At 40.3% G+C, this 22,204-nt stretch overlaps 1 protein-coding gene across 1 annotated transcript; it reads left to right on the top strand.

The window, feature by feature from the left end:
• The first annotated feature begins 399 nt into the window (after nucleotides 1–399).
• LOC111861473 (protein LSM12 homolog) lies at nucleotides 400–21,640 on the top strand. Its single transcript, XM_023846090.2, has 5 exons — nucleotides 400–537; nucleotides 832–965; nucleotides 9,480–9,589; nucleotides 17,562–17,691; nucleotides 21,421–21,640. The coding sequence occupies exons 1-5, from the start codon at nucleotides 405–407 to the stop codon at nucleotides 21,496–21,498; spliced, it is 585 nt and encodes a 194-aa protein (XP_023701858.2). The 5' UTR covers nucleotides 400–404; the 3' UTR covers nucleotides 21,499–21,640.
• Nucleotides 21,641–22,204: the final 564 nt, after the last annotated feature.

Here is a 22,204-nt window from a genome sequence, read left to right as displayed (position 1 = left end):
TTTTGATAGCCACGTTGTACGAAGAGCCTCATATAACGAAATTACGTTGGGGATGTCATTAGTTCTGTAGATAAAAGTTTCGAAGGTTCTTCAGGGCCGTATTATTAAATGATTCCACTTGTATTCTGCTATCCGTGTTCAATCTTGTGGTATCTAAACCTGTTAAGACCTTACAACATGTGGACTGTAGGCAAATCAACGTGCAATATGTAATAGCACCGAACACTATAGGACTCTGTCCTGCCGGCGGGATTCTTGCACTGATGCGTATAAAGGGCTAAGTACCATATGGCTCTCTAGCGCTCTCTGCTCTAGATCTCTAGATAGCTCTAGAATCTAGAAGGCTCTGGTTTAGTACTGCTATTTTACCGCCTGGTGGCGTGGCGACACCAGATTAAGAGAAGATGAGACAGAAAATGGCAGGAGTGAATGAGTGTTTTAGCATTGGAAGTATTGTAGCTTGTAAAACATGTTATAACAAGGAAATAGAAGGAGAGGTTCTTGCATTTGATCCTCAAACAAAAATGCTTATTCTTAGTATCCTTTTAAATTTTCGACCAGCAGTGTGCTGTTTGTGAATGTTGTTAATATATTAATATTTGCAGTATTGAGGGTTGGGCAATACTTTGCATTGTGTATATGGGTGAATTCGTACGCTAATTTTAACCAGTATGTGGATTTCATGAGACAGGTATCAGGAAGTGCGTTCTGAGACAAGACTCTTAGCAATACAAGTATAGGGAAGGGATGAAGCATGTGACATGCAGGAATAGGTTTACTCTTCAAGTTGGTGGTGGTATGTTTTTGGAGTTTTCCTTTACTATAGCGTAGAATGTCCAGCATCAAATGGTCAAGCGCCATTGAATGACGTTCATATCATCAACCTGTCATTGGTGAGCGATGTCCAAGTTAAAAGAGAAGTGAACACAGTACCAGAAGCTCCACAGTCACTAGATTTATGTAGGGTAAGCATTGATAACCGAGATATTGTCTGGCAAACTGTAACATTGTGTAATGCTGGGTCTCTCTCATTGAGGGTGTTGGAGATTAATGCTGAATAAAAAGTTTTGGTTCTGGGAAAACTGAATTGCCAAAGGAATTGAGGTAATTATAGGAAGAGTTTCATAAATTTACTCTTCACTGAGTGCAGTTTGGGTGATATAAAAAAAAAGAATTATACTGGCATGATGTCAGTCACATGGAAAATAAGGGAAATGCATTTAAAAATGTGAAATTTCATGGGAAGGGACAACTGTAGATTTTGGTGTGACTGGCGGATATTAAAGTTGATCAGTCTTAGATAAATAAGTTATGAAGATGAAATGGATTTGTTTAGTTGAGGCAAAGTCCACCGGTAGAGTTACTTTATTATGAGGGACCTATAATAGTGGAATTTCTTGACTGTTTAAAATCAATGAAAGAGAGCTATGTAATTAATTAGAGGTGTTAGGAAAGGAATGCCAAACAGTGCAAAATTTGGAGCAGTTGGTGTGACTGAGAGAGAGAGAGCGTGTGTGTGTGCATTTCACTCTTTGTGGCTCTTAAAACAGTTCATTTATTGCATGTACAATGATAATGCCCAAATATGTATATAGTACTTTTTGTGAAGATTGTTTTTTTTTTCTTTCCATAGGCTATTTAATGAGGCTGTCAGTATCAAGAATATGTGTACATAGGCTGTACCAAAAGTCATAAACACATTTATTTACTTTATAGTAAAGCGAAGGTGGCCAGTCACGGTAGCCGAGTGTTCTAAGGCATGCACTGCCTTCGCTCGCTCTGAAGCCAGAATCGTGGGTTCAAATCCCACTCAGGGAATGGATGTTCAGTGTTTCTGTGTGTGTGTGCGCGCGCGTGCTTTTTTCTGTGTTTGTGTACACGTAGAGGCCTTGCAATGAGCTGATCACCCACCCAAGGTGTCGTACTGAATGTCTTAAGATCTAGTAAACTGAAGTGATACAAGAGTGTTTCGTGGAAGTAGGGCAAGGCTCAAACTGGGGCTGTAGCACCAAAGGAAAAGAAAAAGCAAAGGTGCATGTATGAAAACAGATACCATCTTGAGTTACTGGTGATGTCCTGCCACTATTCCACAGAATCCCCGGAATGAACAAGTCATTTCTGTGAGTGTTGCATGAGCTTGAATATGCCAATGCAGTAAAGTGGTTTTAGTACTCTGCAGCTGGGTACACATAGTTGTTGGACTTACTTACTTATGGAGCTGAGCCCTTCTGGAGGAGCCACCAATTCTGCAGCTACTCCAGAATTTCCCAGCATTTTATGGAACCCGAAGGTTCATTACCATGTTCACAAGAGCCCTCCACTGGCCCCTGTCCTGAGCCAGATTTACCCAATCCATACCAACCCATCCTATCTATCTTAAGATCCATTATATTATTGTTCACCCACCTACAAGTTGGTCTTCCCTGTGGTCTCTTTCCTTCTGGCTTTCCCACCAATATCCTACCTGCATTCCTCGTCTCCCCCATTCGTGTTACATGACCTGCCCACCTCATCCTCCTTGACTTGATCATTCTAATTATACTTGGAGAAGAGTACAAGTTATGAAGATCCTCATTATGCAGTTTTCTCCAACCTCTTGTCACTTCATCTCTCTTCGGTCCAAATAATCTTCTCAACACCCTGTTCTCAAACACCCTCAGTCTATATTCCTTCCTTAATGTTAGAGACCAACTTTCACACCCATACAGGACCACAGGCAAAAGTATAGTTTTGTATATTCTAATTTTTATGTTTTTGGACAGCAGACAAGAAGACAAAAGGTTCTGGACTGAATGGTAGCAAGCGTTACCCGAGTTCAGTCTCCTCTTAATTTCCTCCTGAATCAAGTTTTGATCTCTTATCATTGTTCCCAAATATCTGAACTGTGCCACATTTTCAAAACATCTGTTTCCTATCTTTATGTCATGATTTTTCCCTGCATTTTAGTGATGAGACAACAACATATACTTTTTTTTTATTGCTAGTGGGGTGGGACTAAGTCCCTTGTACTGCAGCCACTTCTGGCCTGTTGTACTAGCTCCAGATGATAGGTGAAGATGATTGCGGAGCAATTGGTGGAATGAAGATTGGCAGGGGAAACCGAAGTACTCAGAGAAAACCTGCCCCAGCACCACTTTGTCCACCACAAATCCCACTTGACCAGACCCGGGATTGAACCCAGGCTGCCATGGTGGCCAGCCAGCGACTAACTGCTTGAGCTATAGTGCCGCCAACATATACTTAGTTTTCTCTGTGTTTACTTCTAGACCAACCTCTTTACTTGGGTCAATTAAAGTTTGTGTGTTTTTCTTTATGGTATCTATATTATCACCCAGTAGATTCACATCATCGGCATAGACCAACAGCTGATGTGTCCCGTTTAATTTCAGTTGCACCTGGTTTCCCTGGACCTTCCTAATGGCATATTCTAAAGCAGAGTTGAAAACAAGTGGCGATAAAGCGTCTCCTTGTTTTAGGCCATTCTGGATAGGAAATTTATCAGACAAATGTTTACCTACACGGACTTTACCATATGTTTCGTTTAAACACATTTTAATCAACCTAACTAGTTTAATGGATATCCCAAACACAATTAGAATATTGTACAATACTTCCCTCCTAACTGAATCATAGGCTTTCGTGAAGTCTATGAATAGCTGATGTACTGTTTCATTTTACTCCAATTTTTTCTCCAATATCTGACGAATGCAAAAGATCTGATCTGTAGTTGACCTGTTATGTCGAAACCCACACTGATGATCCCCAGTCATTTCATCTGTGTGTGGACTTAACCTTGAGAGAAGAATATTGGATAAAATTTTGTATGAAGTTGATAGCAGTGATATTCCACGATAATTACTACAGTCGGTTTTATCACCCTTCTTGTTAACTGGTACAATAATAGACTTCTTCCAATGAACAGGCAGTTTTTCCTTATGCCAAATAGAAGTAATTAGATCATGGACCTTATAACGTAATATTTCGCCTCCTGCTTGAGTAAGTTCTCCCGGAATTTGATCACTACCTGGCAATTTATACATTTTCAATTTTACAATAACAATTTCAACCTCAAAAGGGTTAGGATCAGGTACCAATGGCTCAGCTGTATGGATTTCTATCTGCCTAACATCACTGACCCTATGTACATTCAACAACTGAGAGGAGTAGTTCCTCCACCTATTCAAAATGTTGTGGGATTCTGCAAGCAGGTCACCATTCTCATCCTTCACTAAGTTACTGCTAGGCTGGTAACCCCTCTTAAAGTCATTTATTCCTATATACAGGTCTCTAATGTTCTTGTTCTTACTGTTCATTGCAAGCTCATCAATTTTGTCTTTCAGATATTCCCTATTTTTGTTCCTGAAATGCCTGCTGGTTTCATGTCTTATATTGTTCAGATTTTCCCCATTTAACTCGCTTGGATCCTGTAACCATTGCAATTTGGCCTGCTTTCTTTGATCTAATAATTTTGAGCATCCTTCATCCAACCATGGCTTATGCTTCTTCGGTTCATAATAACCTAGACTCTCTTTGGCAGACATTTTTATATTCTCTAATAGTTTCCCAAGCTTTATTAACATCCACCTCAGTTTCCAAGTTTTTCAAAGCCATGAACCTATTTGAGATTTCAGCACAATACTGCTCTTTACCTTTTACCTCATTTAATTTCTTGAGATTGAACCTCTCCATATGAACTACTACCAGGTAGTGGTCAGTACCACAATCTGCTGCTATGAATGATCGGAAATCAAGTATACTTGATTGTCATCTCCTATCTGTCATTATGTGGTCAATTTGTTTGTGTGCCTTCCCATCAGGAGATGTCCAAGTAAATTTATGGATGTTACAATGTGGGAATATTGTACTTTTGACAGTAAAGTTTTCTGATGTGTCAAAGTTTGCTACTCTTATTATTTTAGTATTAGTATTAGAGGGGGTGGGTTTCCCCATGCACCGCGACTAGTAGTCTATTGTATGTCCCCCTCTAATTTCTACTGTCGCCATACCCTACCAGTACTGGTGCTTGCTATCAGCCCCGCTCAGCCAGCGAGTTCAGCCCCTCTACTGGCAAATGGTACCCGATACTTCCCCCATCTATCAGAGGCATTGGAAACTACTTGGGCAGGAAACTTTTTACCTACTTTGCTCAGAGGTCTCCTAGAGACATGAGGATCATTTATGTGCCGTAAATCTACGGCACAGGACCCACGGCTTAAAGTCCCTCCCAGAGGACTTGTTCCCTGAATTTTTCCACCCTTAAAAATTCCACAACCTCCGCCGGGTTTGAACTCGCATACCTTGAGTCATGAGGTGGGAATGTTACCCCTAGACTACGGAGGCCGCTATGCTACTCTAACTCCATTATCATTACTAATTTCATGCAAACTCTCATTCCCAATCGTTGGTTTGAAAATGTTTTCCCTACTGACTTCAGCATTGAAATCTCCTAACAAAATTTTCATAGGGTACTTCAGGATTTTATCAAATACATGAGTTTGTTGGACTGTCTTGTAATTTTCATGTTATCTTTTAGGAGCAAGTCCATATCATAGAGAAGTTGAGGAGCATTTCTCAGCTACATTTTCCAGTTTTCCTTGATGTCAGGGGTGCAATGTGAGAGGTGCTTAATTATGTTGAAAAATTATGTTATTTTTGTGGGGTGCTTGTCATGATGTGTATGTTGCAATTTCTGGAGCATCTTATTATAGCAAGCTACACTGACAGTTTCCTTTTTTGGCAGGAAACAAACCAGTATGCCCCACTCAGCGTCGTAGGAAACTGTTCCCATAATTTTTCAAGCTGTGTCTGGTTGTGGCCTCCTTCTTTAGAGATACAGCATGATATGTGCTGTGTTATTTTTTTTGGGGGGTCAGAACAGTGCAATTAGCTTTCAATGACTGTGTATAATAGGAAGCCATCATCTTTGGCAGCCTGTTGTAGTAACTGCAGTGACATCAATATGTGCCCCTTAGTGCTCCTCTGTCATCTCCTGCATGGCACTGTCAAGTGGGAAGATGCACTTCTACAACTTCCCTAACATCTCCCCTGGTCATCTGTGTTGAACACATCAACTCTGTGCTCATTGCATTTCATGGTGGTTCCTGGTCAACCAGTGTGAGGCAGATTGGTGATGTCCCTGTTGCCATCTCTGAAGTATTACATCCAATATTGCACACTGCTGGCACCCATAAAGGAATCACCATAAACATGACAAAGCTGAACANAGAATACCAAATTTACCGCCACTACAAGGATAATAAACTAATAGACGAGCAGAAACAGGCAAAGGAAATCAATAACCAGAACAGCATGTTTGACCTCATCTCTACTTGTATAAACACACCCCAGACCGCGTCATAACACACAAGGCTTTAAATAACACCAGATGTAGTATTCCTACTGCAGTACACAACACACAGCACATAAGAAACATCGAACCATAAGGTAAGCGAGAATCAAATACAACACTAAACAATATATATAATAATATATAAAACCTAAGTAATACAATATCTTTGCAGCCATACAACTTCAAGCTGACGTCTCCCATCTTCGGGATGAACTAACAAGGAGGAATTCAGCATTTTAGATTAAATATTTTAACATTTAGCGTTTTAACTTAAAACAGTTTCGGATGAAAAGTGAGAACTTGATAGTGTACTCAACTATCTTAGTAAGTTTTGTGCTTTTACACGTCAGCATATTGTAGCAGCGTCTACATGACAAACATAACTGTGAACATCATAAACAACGACAGTGTTTCCATAGTTATAGCAAGTGCCTCTGATGATGGTTGTATCAAACCGAAACATGTAAGGCAGAAGTGATATTAAAAAAGTGACTTACAAATTGTTACAGTTGACGGACTCTCTACTAACTCTGTGAACAAAGATATTTTACAGCAGAATTGTTCTCTTTTATGAGGAGCTCAGTTTGAGCATGCTGGCAAAGCATTATGTCACAGCCATTTTGTTGCAGTGGACCGTGGGTAAGTATTGCTGCACATGCACTGGACTTGTGTTTGAGATTGTAGCAGAGGGATACAACTATTAGCCGTGTGACACCTAGTCTCATTCTGTTGATAACACATCCATGAGCCGATCACGGTGATTATTTTCAGTACCACCCCTATTGCACTGGGTGATGTAATGGAAGTGATTGTGGCCGAATCAAGGTGCTGTTCCAGCATTTTCCTGCAGAGGCTGAGGGAAACCGCAGGAAACCCCAGTTAGGATATCTTTGTCTTGACTGAGATTTGAACGAAGTATGTCCCAAGTATGAGTCCAGAGCATTATGGTTAGGATTGCTGACTTCCCATCCACCACTGCACTTGCTGACATTCTTCTGCCTGCAGCACAGTGAACAGTCAGTCCTTGTGATATATGAAATTGATCCAATTGTTGAACAGCAAAAAGCTGAAGATACAGTTACTTGCACATTATGAACTGCATCACTTCATGGTACACAGCTCTCTGGCGTACATAAATACTTGAAAATCTGAACTTAAAGTGAGTTAATGTATCTTGACCTGATGGTCTCCTGTCATATTTGTGTAATAGCTAATTATTACGGTTCTAAAGGATTTCCATTTCTGCAGTTGTGCCAGTCCCCGCATTATATGTAATGAGCTTCAGTTCTCTTGGAGTTTCTTTATTTCTGTAAGTATGTCTCCCTGTTATTTTGTCCAAGAGTGATATTCTGAATCTTGAGCCTGCTGCAGAGTTTAAGTGACGAGAGCTCTGGGAGAGTGATCCATATGAGAAGCAAGGAAATGGTATAACATTAACATGGATCTTAGTGATTGCAAGGTAAATTTTAAAACTGAGGAGAGTTGGATGGAATTGGTTCAAGATTGTGTGCTGAGTTGGACTTTGGTATTAGCAGTTTGTGTTCTACTACAAGAGTTAGTAAATTAGTATTTTCATATTATTCATATATTCTTGTAGCAACACAAAACCTTTCCCTGTTTGTACAGTGCTGCAGAAACTATAATTAGTGAACATGTATGAACATTTTCATTAAAATGCCAAGAGATGGTAGTGTAAGGCAGTAATGTTTATGTGTTTAAGGTGTTGAGAGTGGAGTGAGCAGGTGTTAAATGTATGAGCTAGCATGATTGTAGTAGTGTAGGTGTGCAGCATGTTACTTCTGTATATACTGATTTTTTGTGAAATATGAACAGTACATGCATATATGTAGGTATGTGTCCAGTAGAGTGTGTGGGGTATGGAAATTCAAGTTACTGATTAAAGTCTTGTAACAGCACTTTTCCTGGGTGTCCTGAGGGCAGGGGAACTGCAGTGCAGAGCCTGTGTTGCTGAAAATTGCATTGGTGTTGGTATGGGAGGTCCAGTTGCCCATCAGATACAAGAAAGAATGTGTACCACTCTTCCTTACCAAGAAGCATGATGTGCAAAGAGACATTCTTGCTGACATGCTGTGTGTGGGTAGGGTCTGACTGTTACTGGGATGTGTGGCACACTGAAATCTTGTTATATATGATAGTAGTGTTGAATTTATTACACAGTTGGATTTGAGGTTCTTCCAATAGCTCTGTGAAGAGCACTGTCTTCTGGGAGGTAGTGCAGTGTAGTGTGGTTGAATCTTATCCATGCTTTTTAGGTTAAAAAGAGTAAGCTAAGGAAGCAGGAGGCAAGCAGAACCTTTGACATGAAGGCAGTATATCTCTCTGAAATGTCATTCATCTTCTGCTGGGTTACACACCTCACATACAGGATGTTCACAAAATATTTACCCGTTGAAAGTGTTATATTTATAAAACAAAAAACAAAACGAATTACACATAATTTGTGATTGCATTAGTAAAGTTTCACATTTGCCCCTCTTGTAATGTGATATCAGGACTGTATTCTGCTCCAGACAAAACATCAAGCATTTCTGGTGTTGTCTCAGTAGCAGCTGTAATCCTTTATCTTAATATTTCAACATAGTTTATACATCTGAAGTTGCCATTAACTACTCTTTTTATGTCGCTCCAGAAAAGAAACTCAGTAGGCATTAAATGTCTGGGTCTAAGAACCTGTGAAATAGGACTACCTCTCCTGTTTCTTAACCTGGATACTTCTTAATTAGAGGGGCTCGAACAAAGATGCTGAAAGTGCACCCCCATCCTGGGGAACCTCTCAGTTTCATCTCCATCTGCTTGTAGAAAATTGAAGTTCTTATCCAGGTTAATGGCCCTTGTTATGGTAACCTCAGAAGAAACAAAGATGCTTGGACCAAGACAGAATGTTATGTTGATATTTTTAACATTACGGGAGGTACACTTGGAGCTTTTCACTAATGCACATTTGAAGGAGTCGGCTGATTGTGAGGCTTTGACCCTGAATGTGGCATCCTGTACTTAATTAATGGCATAATTCAGTTGAGCAAGTCTATCTGATTTTGCTGTCCAGTAACTGATACATTCATGCAGAAACCTGTGAATGTCAAATGTGTGATATGGTGTTCTGTTGCAGCTAAACAGCAGGGTACGCAACCAGATTGATGAGAAGCGAAGGCTTGTCACTGCCCTGTCTGCAAGTGTTCCTCCAGAAGGACAGAAGCTATTCTTTGCCATCTCAAAGACGTATGTTGTCTTACCAATTAGTGCATGCTCCATTAAGGTACAAAACCCCATCACTGAACTCTTCACTTGCTTCGCTGCTAGACAGTGGGGCGCCCTCCTTCCCATAGTTATAAGTCTAATGTTTTGAATCCCATTATCATCACAAACACAAGAGTCGACCTCCAGGCACATACATGCACACAACTGAATTCTCCAGAAATCAGCAACATGCTTGTAATCAGAGGACACAACTATTTAACAAGCAAGTTTTTATTTTCCAACACTGTCATTAGCTCAGACTATACAGGGTCTGTCAAAAGGAATGCTGGGATTTCACCTGTAGCTTAGGAACAAAAGCAGATACAAGGGTGTTTGGAGTATTTTATTTATCAGGTGAAACAGTTTTCTTTACATGCAAGTTGAAAAGTTGTTAGGTGCAAAATGCTTCACAGTGAATGTCATCTTAAGGTGTGCGTACACCCGACGTATAGTCCACCTCTGCACCTTCCCTTTCACATGGCCCCAAAGAAGAGAGTCTGAAGCTGTATGGCGGGTCACGGATAGATAGCATGAGTGAAATGAACACGTGCACCATCCATTTGAAGAATAAGATTATTATTGTTGAGCTGTGAAAGAGCATGATTTTCCAACACTTCTGGGAATGAATTGCATGTACTTATGTCCACATGAAAAATGGGCCATACGTTCACTTCAGGACTCTCCCATCCATGTTCAAATGTTCCCATGGATGCTCAATACCCCAGAAGACACAGTTATGCTGATTCATACTTCCAGAGATATGAAATTCTGCCTTATCAGGGAAGGCATCAGATTTAAGAAATTATCATGTTCCAAAATCTGTGCAAACTGCCACCTGAGCTGTTTGTTACATGCTGTAAGTTTCTGGACTACCTGTAGTTTGTATGGTTTTAGACAGAGGATTTTCTAAAGAATTGTGTGGGCACTTGCTTGCATCATCCATAACTCTGCATGCACTCAGGAGATCTGCTTCTTTGGACTCTGTATGAAAGCCTGCATAATATGATCCACACCTCTTGTCAGATCTCGTACGCTGCCTGCTAGAACGTCTTTTTCCCCACATTGCCAGTCTCTCTGAATTTGTTGTACCATCTCCAAATGCACTTGTCATTAGGTAGCCATACACTATATTCACATCTAAACTCATGTTGTACTTGAACAATGGATTCTAATTTTGCATATCACACAACACGGTCTGTGTTTTCTGTTGTATGGTAGACATACTGATTGTGTAGAATATGTAATCAAAGCTTCTGTCTGTCTGATACAGCAATAAACCATTTATTTGGATATAACAGAAAAAATATTATGGGCACATGGTTGCAATAAACATAAAATGACATTAGCTAAAATAAGTAAAGAAGAACAAAGAAGAATGGTAATTGATAAGAAAGGTAAAAACAAAATGAAAATGAACAAACTCATCATAACCTACAACCATCCATAAATTTACTGTAGAGAAAGAATCACACTAAGAGATTAACTTTTTAGATCTCAACACCGCAAAGATGAAAAATAAGGACCTTCCATATGCAGGAAGCCCACACAGACTGATATCACAGTACCTAATAGTTCTTGCCATCCATATGAACATAACGTCTCAGGTATTATCCACTAAATCGGTTACACGCATACCCAGTAACCAAAAGATCAAAACAAATGGAAACAAACTATGAAAAAATGGATACAACACAAACCTAATTAAAAAACTACTACCACAACCACTAAAATAAAACATACGCACAGACCCCAAGCACCGCAAGACAAAATGGGGTCACTTTTACATACTGCAGCAAAGAAGAAAGGCACATAACCAAGCTGTTCAAAAATACGCAAATAAAAATAGCTTTTCACACACAAAATATGATAAAAATCGTATTAAAACAGCACACACACAGATAAATACAACAGTAGTGGCATCTGTCAAATGAAATGCCTAGATTACCCATTGAAATACACTGGTCGGACTGGAAGAACATTTAAGGTTAGATACGAAGATAACATTCACACCATAGTAATTCCAGATATTCAACTCATATACAGGGTGGAGCAGAGGAAACTCATGTTTTTCACATAAGAATAACTTTGTTGATTTTCAAGGTAAACCCTTTTTAATTACACAAAAAAGGTATTTTAATGTATTTTTAACTTACGTTATGTATGGAAAATAATGTCAGTCATATGACGTCCTTGCTGGACACACATTTGGAGCCTCTCCTCAAAATTCTGCATCGCATTCTCCAACGTGTCTTCCGGCACAGCTGCGATTTCTTGATGAATGGAGAGTTTCAGCTCTTGGATCGTTTGTGGTCTGTTCATGTACACTCTTGCCTTGAGGTATCCCCACAAACCAATAGATCAGGGAAGCGCAGGGGCTAAGAAACATCACTGAAACAAGAGATCACATTTTGGGGGAACATGTGTTGAACAACTTCATCGATGCTCTTACCTTGTGAACTGTGGCACCTTCCTGTTGGAACCACATTTGTCTCATGTTTACCCGACGCCTTAGGAGTTCTGGATGCAGGAATTTGTTTAACATGTCAACGTAACACGCTGAATTCACTGTAACTGCAGTCTCCCCCTCTTCAAAAAAGTAAGGACTAATGATCCCTAACTTAGAAACACTGCACCACACTGTCACTTTTGAGCTGTGGAGAAGTATTTGGTGTACCTCTCATGAGTTCTCCACCCACCAGAACCGGCGGTTTTGTTTGTTGACAGATCCAGTCAGATGGAAATATGCTTTATCACTCATCATTACCATGTTATCATCTCAATAAGAATGGCAAGCATTTCCTCACAAAACTCTCTGCGTTGTGCAAAATCCTCTTTGGCCATATGCTGGACAATCATTTTGTAGGGATGAAATTGCAACTCTGTGTAGGATGCGATGTAGTGAACGAGGTGACATACCCAAAGCTAATGCCTGACGCCTAGCAGAACGTCTGGGACTAGCAAGAACCGCCCTTCTCACTGTGTCAACGTTTTCTGGGGTCCGTACTGAACTGGGAAGGCCAGATGGTTTCCTCTTCATGACAGATCCAGTAGTTCCAAATGCTTCAACCCATCGGGTATAGTATTACGATCTGGATTATTGGACAGTAACTACGGAATCGGTGTTTCTAAAAAACCATTTGACAGCAGAAACATGATGCTCTACATACCAACGTGCCATGGCTACTGAAATGTCATTGTCTGTGCTGTCTGTCGGCTCATGCCCAAGGTCATCAACCCTACCCTTGCCGAGTACTAGCCATTTGAAAAAACATGTGTTTAGCCAGGAAGGAAGGGCAGACATTTAAATACTTTGGAAATTAATTTTTTTTTAATTTGCTTAGTGGTGTGTGGAGTCCAGCTGGGTCCACTCGGCACGGCAGCCCCTGATTGGCCTATTGTAGCGTGCCCCAGGTGATTATGATGATGGAGAATTTGGTGGAATGAAGATGATTGGCAAGGGAAACTGAAGTACTCGGAGAAAACCCGCCCCAGCACCACTTTGTCCACCACAAATCCCACCCCAGCGCCACTTTGTCCACCACAAATCCCACATGACCAAACCCGGGCCACCGCAGTGGGACTCTGGTGACTAACCGCTTGAGCTATGGCACGGCTAAATACTCTGGAATACTATCACATATATAAAATTAATAGGAATAGCTCTTTTGTTTCTGAGTTGCAGATGTTTGAAGTCCCAGTGGTTTTTGGGTGGAGGGGTTAGATCCTGTAACTTATGCGTGGTTTGTTGGTATTTTCATAAGCCAAGTCATTGATTTTACTCAATGATAAAAGAATTTATTGTTTGTGCTTCTGTTTTCATTTCAAGAAACTGAATTGTCTTGTACTCATATGTGAAAATGGAAGAGAAATGCTTAAAATTAAAATGTTATTGAATTATTTTTGGAAAAACACATTTTGAATAAGTGGTATGGCTTGTAATTTACATATGTATAGATGGCAGCGGTCATTGGTCTTTTTGCTGTCAGAGCCCCATACTTTTGGAGCCGGATGGATGAAGTTCATTTTGTGCTTTTGCAGAACTTGCCATATGTGTTTTCACATACCCAATATACTTTGCTTGAATTAGAACACTGATCTTGAAGTGCACCATAGTTGCCAGATATCACTTAATTTGTGATGATCTTTGGAAACTGCTTTAAGGTACAATGTTTAAATCAGTATTGAGTGCTTATCTGTAATTGATTCTGCACATTTTAAGAGTTTCTTTTAGGTGTCCATGAAAATTGTGGCTCTTAAATGGAAATGCGATGAGCTCATGAGAGACTATATACTGGCCACATCGGTGTCATTCTCATGACCTGTCATTCTCTCACTCATGGAGCTGAGCCCTTCTTTAGAAACCGACAGTTGTGCAGCTACTTAAGAGCTTCCCAGCATTTTATGGAACCCAAAGGTTCATTACCACGTTCACAAGAGCTTTCCACCGGTCCCTGTCCTGAACCAGATCAATCCAATCCATCCCCTCCCATCTAAGATCCATTTTAATATTGTCCACCCACCTACACCTTGGTCTTCCCTGTGGGCTCTTTCCGTCTGGCTTTCCCACCAATATCCTATACGCATTCCTGTTCTCCATTTGTGCTACATGCCCTGCCCACCTCATCCACCTTGACTTGATCATCCTAATTATACTTGGAGAAGAGCACAAGTTATGAAGCTCCTCATTATGCAGTTTTCTTCAACCTCCTGTCACTTCATCTCTCTTTGGTCCAAATATTCTCCTCAAACACCCTCAGTCTATGTTCCTCCCTTAATGTCAGAGCCCAAGTTTCACACTCATACTGAACCACAGGCAAAATTATAGATTTGTATATTTTAATTTTTATGTTTCTGCACAGCAGACAAGAAGACAAAAGGTTCTGGACTGAATGGTAGCAAGCATTACCTGAGTTTCATCAGGTTTTGATTTTTTACTATTCCCAAATATCTGAACTGTGCCACATGTTCAAAACATCCGTTACCTATCGTTATGTTATGATTTGCCCTGCATTTTGGTGATGAGACAGCAACATGTACTTAGTTTCTCTGTGTTTACCTCTAGACCAACCTCCTTGCTAGCATCAATTAAAGTTTTTGGGTGTCTCTTTATGGTATCTATATTATCGCCCAGTAGATTCACATCATCAGTATAGGCCAACAGGTGATGTGTCCCATTTAATTTCAGTCCCACCTGGTTTCCCTGGCCCTTCCTAATGGCATATTCTACAACAAAGTTGAAAAGGAGTGGCCATAAAGTGTCTCCTTGTTTTAGACCGTTCTGGATAGGGAAATTATTGGACAAATGTTTGCCTATATGGACTTTACTATAAGTTTCATTTAAACACATTTTAATGAGCCTAACTAATTTCATGGGTACCCCAAACTCTATTAGAATATTGTACTCGTACAATACTTCCCTCCTAACTGAATCATAGGCTTACTTGAAGTCTACGAATAGCTGATGTACTGTCTCATCGTACTCCCACATTTTCTTCAGTATCTGACAAATGCAACAGGTCTGATCCATAGTTGATCTGTGACGTCAAAACCAACTCTGATGATCCCCAATAATTTCATCAATTTATGGACTTAACCTTGAGAGAAGAGTATTGGATAAAATTTTTTATGAAGTTTATAGCAGTGATATCCCCCGATAATTACTACAGTCAGTTATCGGAGGATATCACTGCTATCAATTTCTCATGACCTTTGATGTTAACAAAAACTACTTCTATGTTGTTTCAACTAAGAAGACAATCAATATATATATATATATGACCACCTCTCTGGTCTAGTGGTCGAAGTTCCTGCTTGCAGATGCAGAGGTCTGGGTTCGATTCCTGGTGCTGCCAGGTTTTCTGAGAAGTAGTGGGTCTGGAACGGGATCCACTCAGCCTCATGATAGTTGAGGAACTATTTCAAGGACATAGCAGCTTCGGCCTAGAAAATCAAAATTAACGGCCATGGGGATTTGTTGTGCTGACCATGCATCAACTTCTGTCCACTGTAGTTGGCACTAACTTCGCCGACAAGTGGCGGTCGCTAGGTCGGTATAGTTTGCTTGTGGACTAATACCACGGAGTTTCTTTTTTGTTATATATATATATATACGTGGTGTGTTCATAAAGTATTGAGCCTTCTTTTTTCCTGCGTAAACCAATGAAGCACGGGATGCTCCCTTTGGTGGAGATGTGGAGGGGACATTCATGCGCAGTCATGAATTTTTTCCCGCCTGCAGAAAGCGTCAGTATGCCTATGAGTGAGGACATGTAGTGAGCGCTCGTCAGATTCCAGTAAGGTGTAAAATGATGGAACAACATGAGCAGCAATATTTCTTCAGATTTTGCCAAAAGCTTGGTGATACCCAAGTGGAAACCATTCGCAAGATTTAACAGGCTTTCGGGGACGATGCCATGAGCAACTCACGGATAAAGGAGTGGTACAACCGCTTCAAAGATGGCCGCACATCAGTGGACAGCGAACCGCATTCAGGCAGACCCTCAACAAGTCAAAATGAGAATGTCATTGAGCAAGTGCGGACATTGGTCATGGAGGACCATCGTATCACAGTCTGAGAACTTGCGAATGAGATAGGGATAAGCATTGGATCGGTACATTCAATTTTGACCAATGATTTGGGCATGAGGAGAGTGTCTGCGAAATTTAAACTGTGCATCTAATTCAGACTTTTGTCGCCAAACACAACATCCCAGTGGTTCGTCAGGCTCCCTACTCCCCTGACATGGCTCCGTGTGACTTTTGGCTATTTCCCAAGCTGAAAATGCCGCTGAAAGGAACCCAATTTGAGTCAAGAGAAGACATGCGGAATGCGACGGCCCGGCCGATCACCATTCCAAAAGACGCGTTCCAGAAGTGTTTCCAACAATGGCGGAAGCGCTGTGAGAAGTGTGTGCATTACCAAGGAGACTACTCTGAAGGGGATTAGGGTTTTGTACCTCCAAATGAATAAATGTATTTCTGCCGACCAAAGGGTCGATACTTTTTGAACACACTACGTATATATATCTTAAGGGCAGGGAAACCGGTAGTAAGATAAGAGAGAGATTATCTGTGATATACTCGTACGTTTAATGACATAAACACATAAGATACATCACAATATTAGACAGTACAATTTGAATAGAAAGAAACAAATAACCTAAATTGAAATTGTATTGCTCAGGTACTGTGCCCTTATGTGTGATCGTAGCCTCACTAACCCACCTCAGTAGGCTGTCATATCTTAATATTTGATATTAAGCCAAAACATTTCTCTCTACGGAGTAGGATCCTATAGTACACTTGACTTACTGTTCTGTGGCCAACTTAGACCGTTCTCCGTCTTCCAGTTATACTGGCCCACTCATCGTCTGCTTAGTTCTCTAGTTTAGGCCGTACTCATGCGCTGCTCAATGCTGACTGTCTCACTGCACTTCAGGTTAGACCAGCTTGACTCCATCCCCCGCAACCTTGCCTTAACCCCTACTCATCCCAGTACTTAAGAGAGGGATGAAGGAATGGGGGGAGGAATCCAAAAAATTCATGTTTATATAATCAAGCCTAGTGATGTTGCCACAGATAATGATGCATATGTCCTGTCATTAATGTACCTTTGCAGAATTCTGCTCCTCATAACACTGTATGGTGTCATTTGTGAAGTTAAGCTGCCACATGTTCAGAAAAGATTAGTAATTATGAGGCACTAAGGAAATATACAGTACATCAGGGGCCACACCATGGCTAAAGGTAGAGAACATATTAAGATATACTAGGTGCAAAGCTCTCCATGATAGTATTCTGTGAACTTAAGCAGTAGTGTGAAGAAATGAAAAACAGCAATAAATATTTACAGGGAACTTTCAGCATTACATACAGTCACTATTGAAAAGAAATGGAATTGGTTCAGTGGTCCACCATCAGAACATGTGTGAACTTTTGTCCCTTCATTTTTCAGCATCAAGGAAGTCAGTTGGCAGGGGTCTAACATCGTGGTGTTTAACAGTGTGATGATTACGCCCCCATACAAGTTAGACAATGTGAGAGCACTCGCAGACACCAAAGCCTTACTGCACATCAAGAAAGTAGTAAGTACATATCCTGATTCAGCTGCATAGATCTTTATGTGGCCAAAGTCTATGTGCTGTCTGCTAACACATACTGGTGTTGTTTTTGTGCTTTTTCCTGTAATTTAGTGATGCTTTAAGTATGAAGATTATGTAGTGGCAGATGGTAGGATGATAGATGAATGACATGGAAAGGTTTCGGAAGGAAGGCGTCATGGCCTGATCAAGGTCATTTCAGCATTTGCTTGAAGGGAGTGAAAACTTCATACAGGACAGCTGGTGTCTCAGCTGAGATTTGAATGCTAGTATATTCTGTGACAACATGTCTGGTTTTGTTACAGGATGCTATCTCTGTTGACAAATATTCATGGAACTTGGTAGAAAGGAAGACACTCAGGCTTGGTAACACTAAAACCACTGAAGCTGTACCAGCAAAACTACCTCTTTAGGGGATTATGGCTTAGTTTGGACATTCTAAGGGCCACTTTACATAGGGGACTATATGAATGTTGTTTGTGTCTTCTGAATCTTTCGATAAAATTTGAGCTGAACTTCACAGTTTAATGGTTAGTACTCCGTTTTATTTGATAGGTCCCATTTTTAAATCTGGTGTGGAGACCAGTTAGTTGTACTCTTTTGTGGTTTTCTTCAGGCCTTCCAGACAAATGCTGAATGGTATCTCATATTCTTTCACATGCTTTCCAATTCATTGTTCACTAATTGTCCTGCCTTTCAGTGTTATTGTAATGGTCATGTTTTGGAACAGTTATTATCTCACTCAGTTCCAAACCACAGCAATTTTGGCTTCACATCTAGTGTCCCTCACACTGGTCACACATGTCTGTTTCTCTCAGCTTATAAGCTCACAATGAGACTAACCCCAATTTTATACTGGTTATAACACAAATGGGTGGTTCCCCATTTTCCTGGAAAGAATAAGAATGAGGAAGGGGAACAAGGATTTTTGAAGTTTCAGGAGAGAAAATTCTGTGCCGGTCAAGGCTGCATAATCTCCTCTCTGCTACTTTGCTCATTTTTTATAAAAACCTGATTTTGAAAAAAATCATTGACCTGATAACATGAAGTTACCCTACCATCAAGCTGATGTCCTGTGTAACCCTCAGGATGCACCTGTCTGAGGCCATGGATGATGAGCACATACCCCTTGAGCTGTTCACCTGCCTCCTCCATCACAGTTTCTCCTGTTGCCCTCCGGCTGTTCAGGCGTTTTCTTCACACAAGTCTTGGTAATAATACCTCCACTGCTGACAAGTGACTAGGTCTGGTTAGTTGATGCAAGCCAGAGGGGGCAGAAGAATACTATACAAAGCAGAAGCACAGTTATCTATCGGCCTTCTTTCTGTGGTACCACTGTACCCAAGTTTCGTTATCTGTAATGAAAGAGACATGATATGGTGACATTTATTGTATTTTGAACAGTTATGATCTCACTGTCTATAGCCAATTAAGTTCTTGATGGCAGCTTATGTTTGGCCTTTTCTGTTTTACTGAATGCCACTTTACTGTCTTCTTGAAACTTGCATAGCATTAACTTGCAATTCACAGTCTTCATGGGATGCATCCTGTTGTGTGTCATGTAGTAACATTTTATGGGACTGTCTACACAGCAGTTATTTCAGTGAACAAAAATCATACTAACTTACCAGTATTTGTTCATTTGGTGAAGGGTTTGCTGCATGTTTCTACCCGTACAGTGTCATCATCAGGCAAATCTATAGAAATGTGATCTGAGTCACTGAATTGTATTTCTTAACATGGATCCATATTATTACAGTATTTTACCACTTCTTTAGTGAATGCACCCATTTGTTAAAGTATAATGTATTTTCTTTATTGCTAGTGTGGTGGGACTAAGTCCCTTGTACTGCAGCCACTTCTGGCCTATTGTACCAGCCCCAGATGATAGGTGAGGGTGATTGTGGAGCAATTGGTGGAATGAAGATTGGCAGGGGAAACTGAAGTACTCGGAGAAAACCCGCCTCAGCACCACTTTATCCACCACAAATCCCACTTGACCAGACCCGGGATCAAACCTGGGCCACCGCATTGGGAAGCCAGTGACTAACCGCTTGAGCTATGGTGCGGACCAAATATAATGTAACAGATACACAGTTTTTTAAAAATTAAGCTTAGAAATTAAAATTAAAAATATACGATTTGGATTAATGTTAATATTGTCATGTGTTTCCTAGGAAGCGCGACAAGGAAATGTGTGGGTCTAGGATTTGGATGAATATGTTTATTGGACAGTCACTTTTTACACTCACCAATACAATTATTCGCATGTGCACCACTAATCTCAGTGGAGCATCTTGGCTCTTCATTCTTTGAAGCTGGACTGACTCCTGCTCTAGTCAGATACAAACTGACCTGGTCCTCTGAATTCTTCTCGCTTCTATCCTATGCTCGGACAGGATAGAGACCATCTTGTTGAGAGGTTCAGTTTCGCTGTTAGCTGGAATATCTGTTGCCGTGGGAATTCAGCAATTCTGCTTCTGTTCGGTAGGCAGTTTCCTAGGTAGCATGTGTTCTCATTGCCCCTTGTGCAGCGATGGATGTCCTATAGTCTGGCTTTCAGGAAGTGCGTCACAGTATTAATATAATTTTAGTCTTAAAATTAATTACCCAAATTATATTTTGCTTTTAAGAATTGATTTTAAGTTGCCTAAAAACTAGAAGTTTTTAGGTTAATCGGGTTTTGATGTGGTCATCGATAGGTGGTAACGTGTAGGTTGAAGCAATGCGAGTGTTGGTAGTGGGCTCCTAAGTGCTTTATTTATGTCACTCCCCACTGTTTTTGTTTTCCATACATGGTCAATTTTTATTGCTTGTAATGTTGCATTGTATGCAAAGGGATCCCCATTTTTATGCTACAGTGTTCATGTTTAATTTTAATTTCTAAGCTTAATTTTTAAAAAACTTATGTATTTGTTAGATTATATTTTAAGAGAAGGGTGTATTTGCTGAAAAATGTTAAAAATACTATAATATGGATCCATATTAAATACAATTCAGTGACTAAGATCACATTTCTGTAGATTCATCTGATGGTGACTTTGTAAGGGTCAGAACATGAAGTGACACCTTTGCTTAATAAATGAATGCTGTTATGTTAGTATTGTTTTTGTTTATTGATATAATTGTTGTGTAAGTGGTCCCATAATACACACTTGCAAGTCACAGCATGTTCTGCTTCACATCTGTTTTTCTCTCACTGGTCACGCTTGTCTGCTCAGCTTGGTTTCTAAGACTCTCCTCACCTTGTCTTGCAGCCAGTTCTGTGCGTGTTATAACTTCAAGAATGTACAGGTCTTAACATTAACATGGCGATTCTCAGTTTTTGTGGAGGGAATGTGAGCAGTGGCCAGGAATTCAACATGTGCACTTGAAGTTGTGGGGATGATGACCCTGCTGGTCCATTAGAAACACACAAATTTGTGTACTGTCACATGCAATAACTCTGTGGTTCTTAGTTTTTGCTCATGAGATGATAAGAAATTCCCTTGCATTAATGGAACCTGAAGGTTCATCAGTCGGTTCATAAAAGTCTGTCGTTTGGTCCTCTCCTAAGCCAGTTTAACCCAGTCCACACCTTCACATTCTATTTATTTAAGACCGATGTTAATGTTTCTTTGTATCCATGTCTTGGGCTCCAAAGACTTATACATATTTCTGTTCTTATTAACTTGTTTCAAAAGCATTTGTATTCTAATGTGTGTGCATGTTCAGGTTGAGAAACACATGAAGGAACAGGCGGCTTCAGAGGCAGCCATGTCGGTTGCTGGAGCACAGACATCACCGCAGTAAGGAGGCATCATTTGACTGTACATTGAGAGATTGCAGAACCAGGGGAGCATTACTGCTTATATTCCATTGTTTAGGACCAGACCTACTGGCCACCATTACCAGCACTTTCGCGCACCTCAGCAAAACCTCGATACTGTGCTTGTATAATNCAATATCGAACTGCTGAGAGAGTGTGTTGGACACTATGGTTGATGTGTGAGCATCATGTGGATGGGCAGCACTGATCCAGGAGGTTACAGTCACAATCATAAAAATGAACTCCATTATAAGGATGTTCATAGTTTTAATGGAACAAAATTAGGAAGACAGGAGTATTGAATTTGTTGAAGTGAAGTGATAGGATGAAAGAAATCTATGCGTTGTTGAAAAAGTGTTTTGTTTGGGTGTCAGAAATGGAAACATTTTGGGAGATGACTGGAAGAGAAGTGAAAGAAGATGAAAAGGATCATGAAGAAATTTTTGTATTTTGTTTGTTTTGTTTTGATAGAACTGTCTTAAGAACTAGTGGAACATTATATATTATTCTTGGCAGCATACGAATATGTTCTTGTCAATTTCCACCAAAGTAAATAATAAAAATTAAGAAAACTTATAATGAAGCTATGTGGAAATTAAGAGTAGTTCTCTCCCCCTCCCCAATATTCTTCATTCATGGTCACTCTGTCCTTCTCTACAGCCCATCTGACAACTTCAGTGTAACTAGAAT

This window comes from Cryptotermes secundus, unplaced genomic scaffold (assembly GCF_002891405.2).
Source record: "Cryptotermes secundus unplaced genomic scaffold, Csec_1.0 scaffold693, whole genome shotgun sequence".
Lineage (NCBI taxonomy): Eukaryota > Metazoa > Arthropoda > Insecta > Blattodea > Kalotermitidae > Cryptotermes > Cryptotermes secundus.
This window is presented reverse-complemented; position numbering and strand designations above follow the sequence as displayed.

What these genes read in the sequence shown, in the direction of transcription:
- LOC111861473 (XM_023846090.2), top strand. Translation starts at nt 405, where the DNA reads ATGAGACAGAAAATGGCAGGAGTGAATGAGTGTTTTAGCATTGGAAGT. An exon ending in AGTCACTAGATTTATGTAGG is followed by an intron (nt 966 to 9,479) that starts GTAAGCATTGAT and finishes GTTCTGTTGCAG; the next exon opens with CTAAACAGCAGGGTACGCAA. An exon ending in TTCTTTGCCATCTCAAAGAC is followed by an intron (nt 9,590 to 17,561) that starts GTATGTTGTCTT and finishes TTCATTTTTCAG; the next exon opens with CATCAAGGAAGTCAGTTGGC.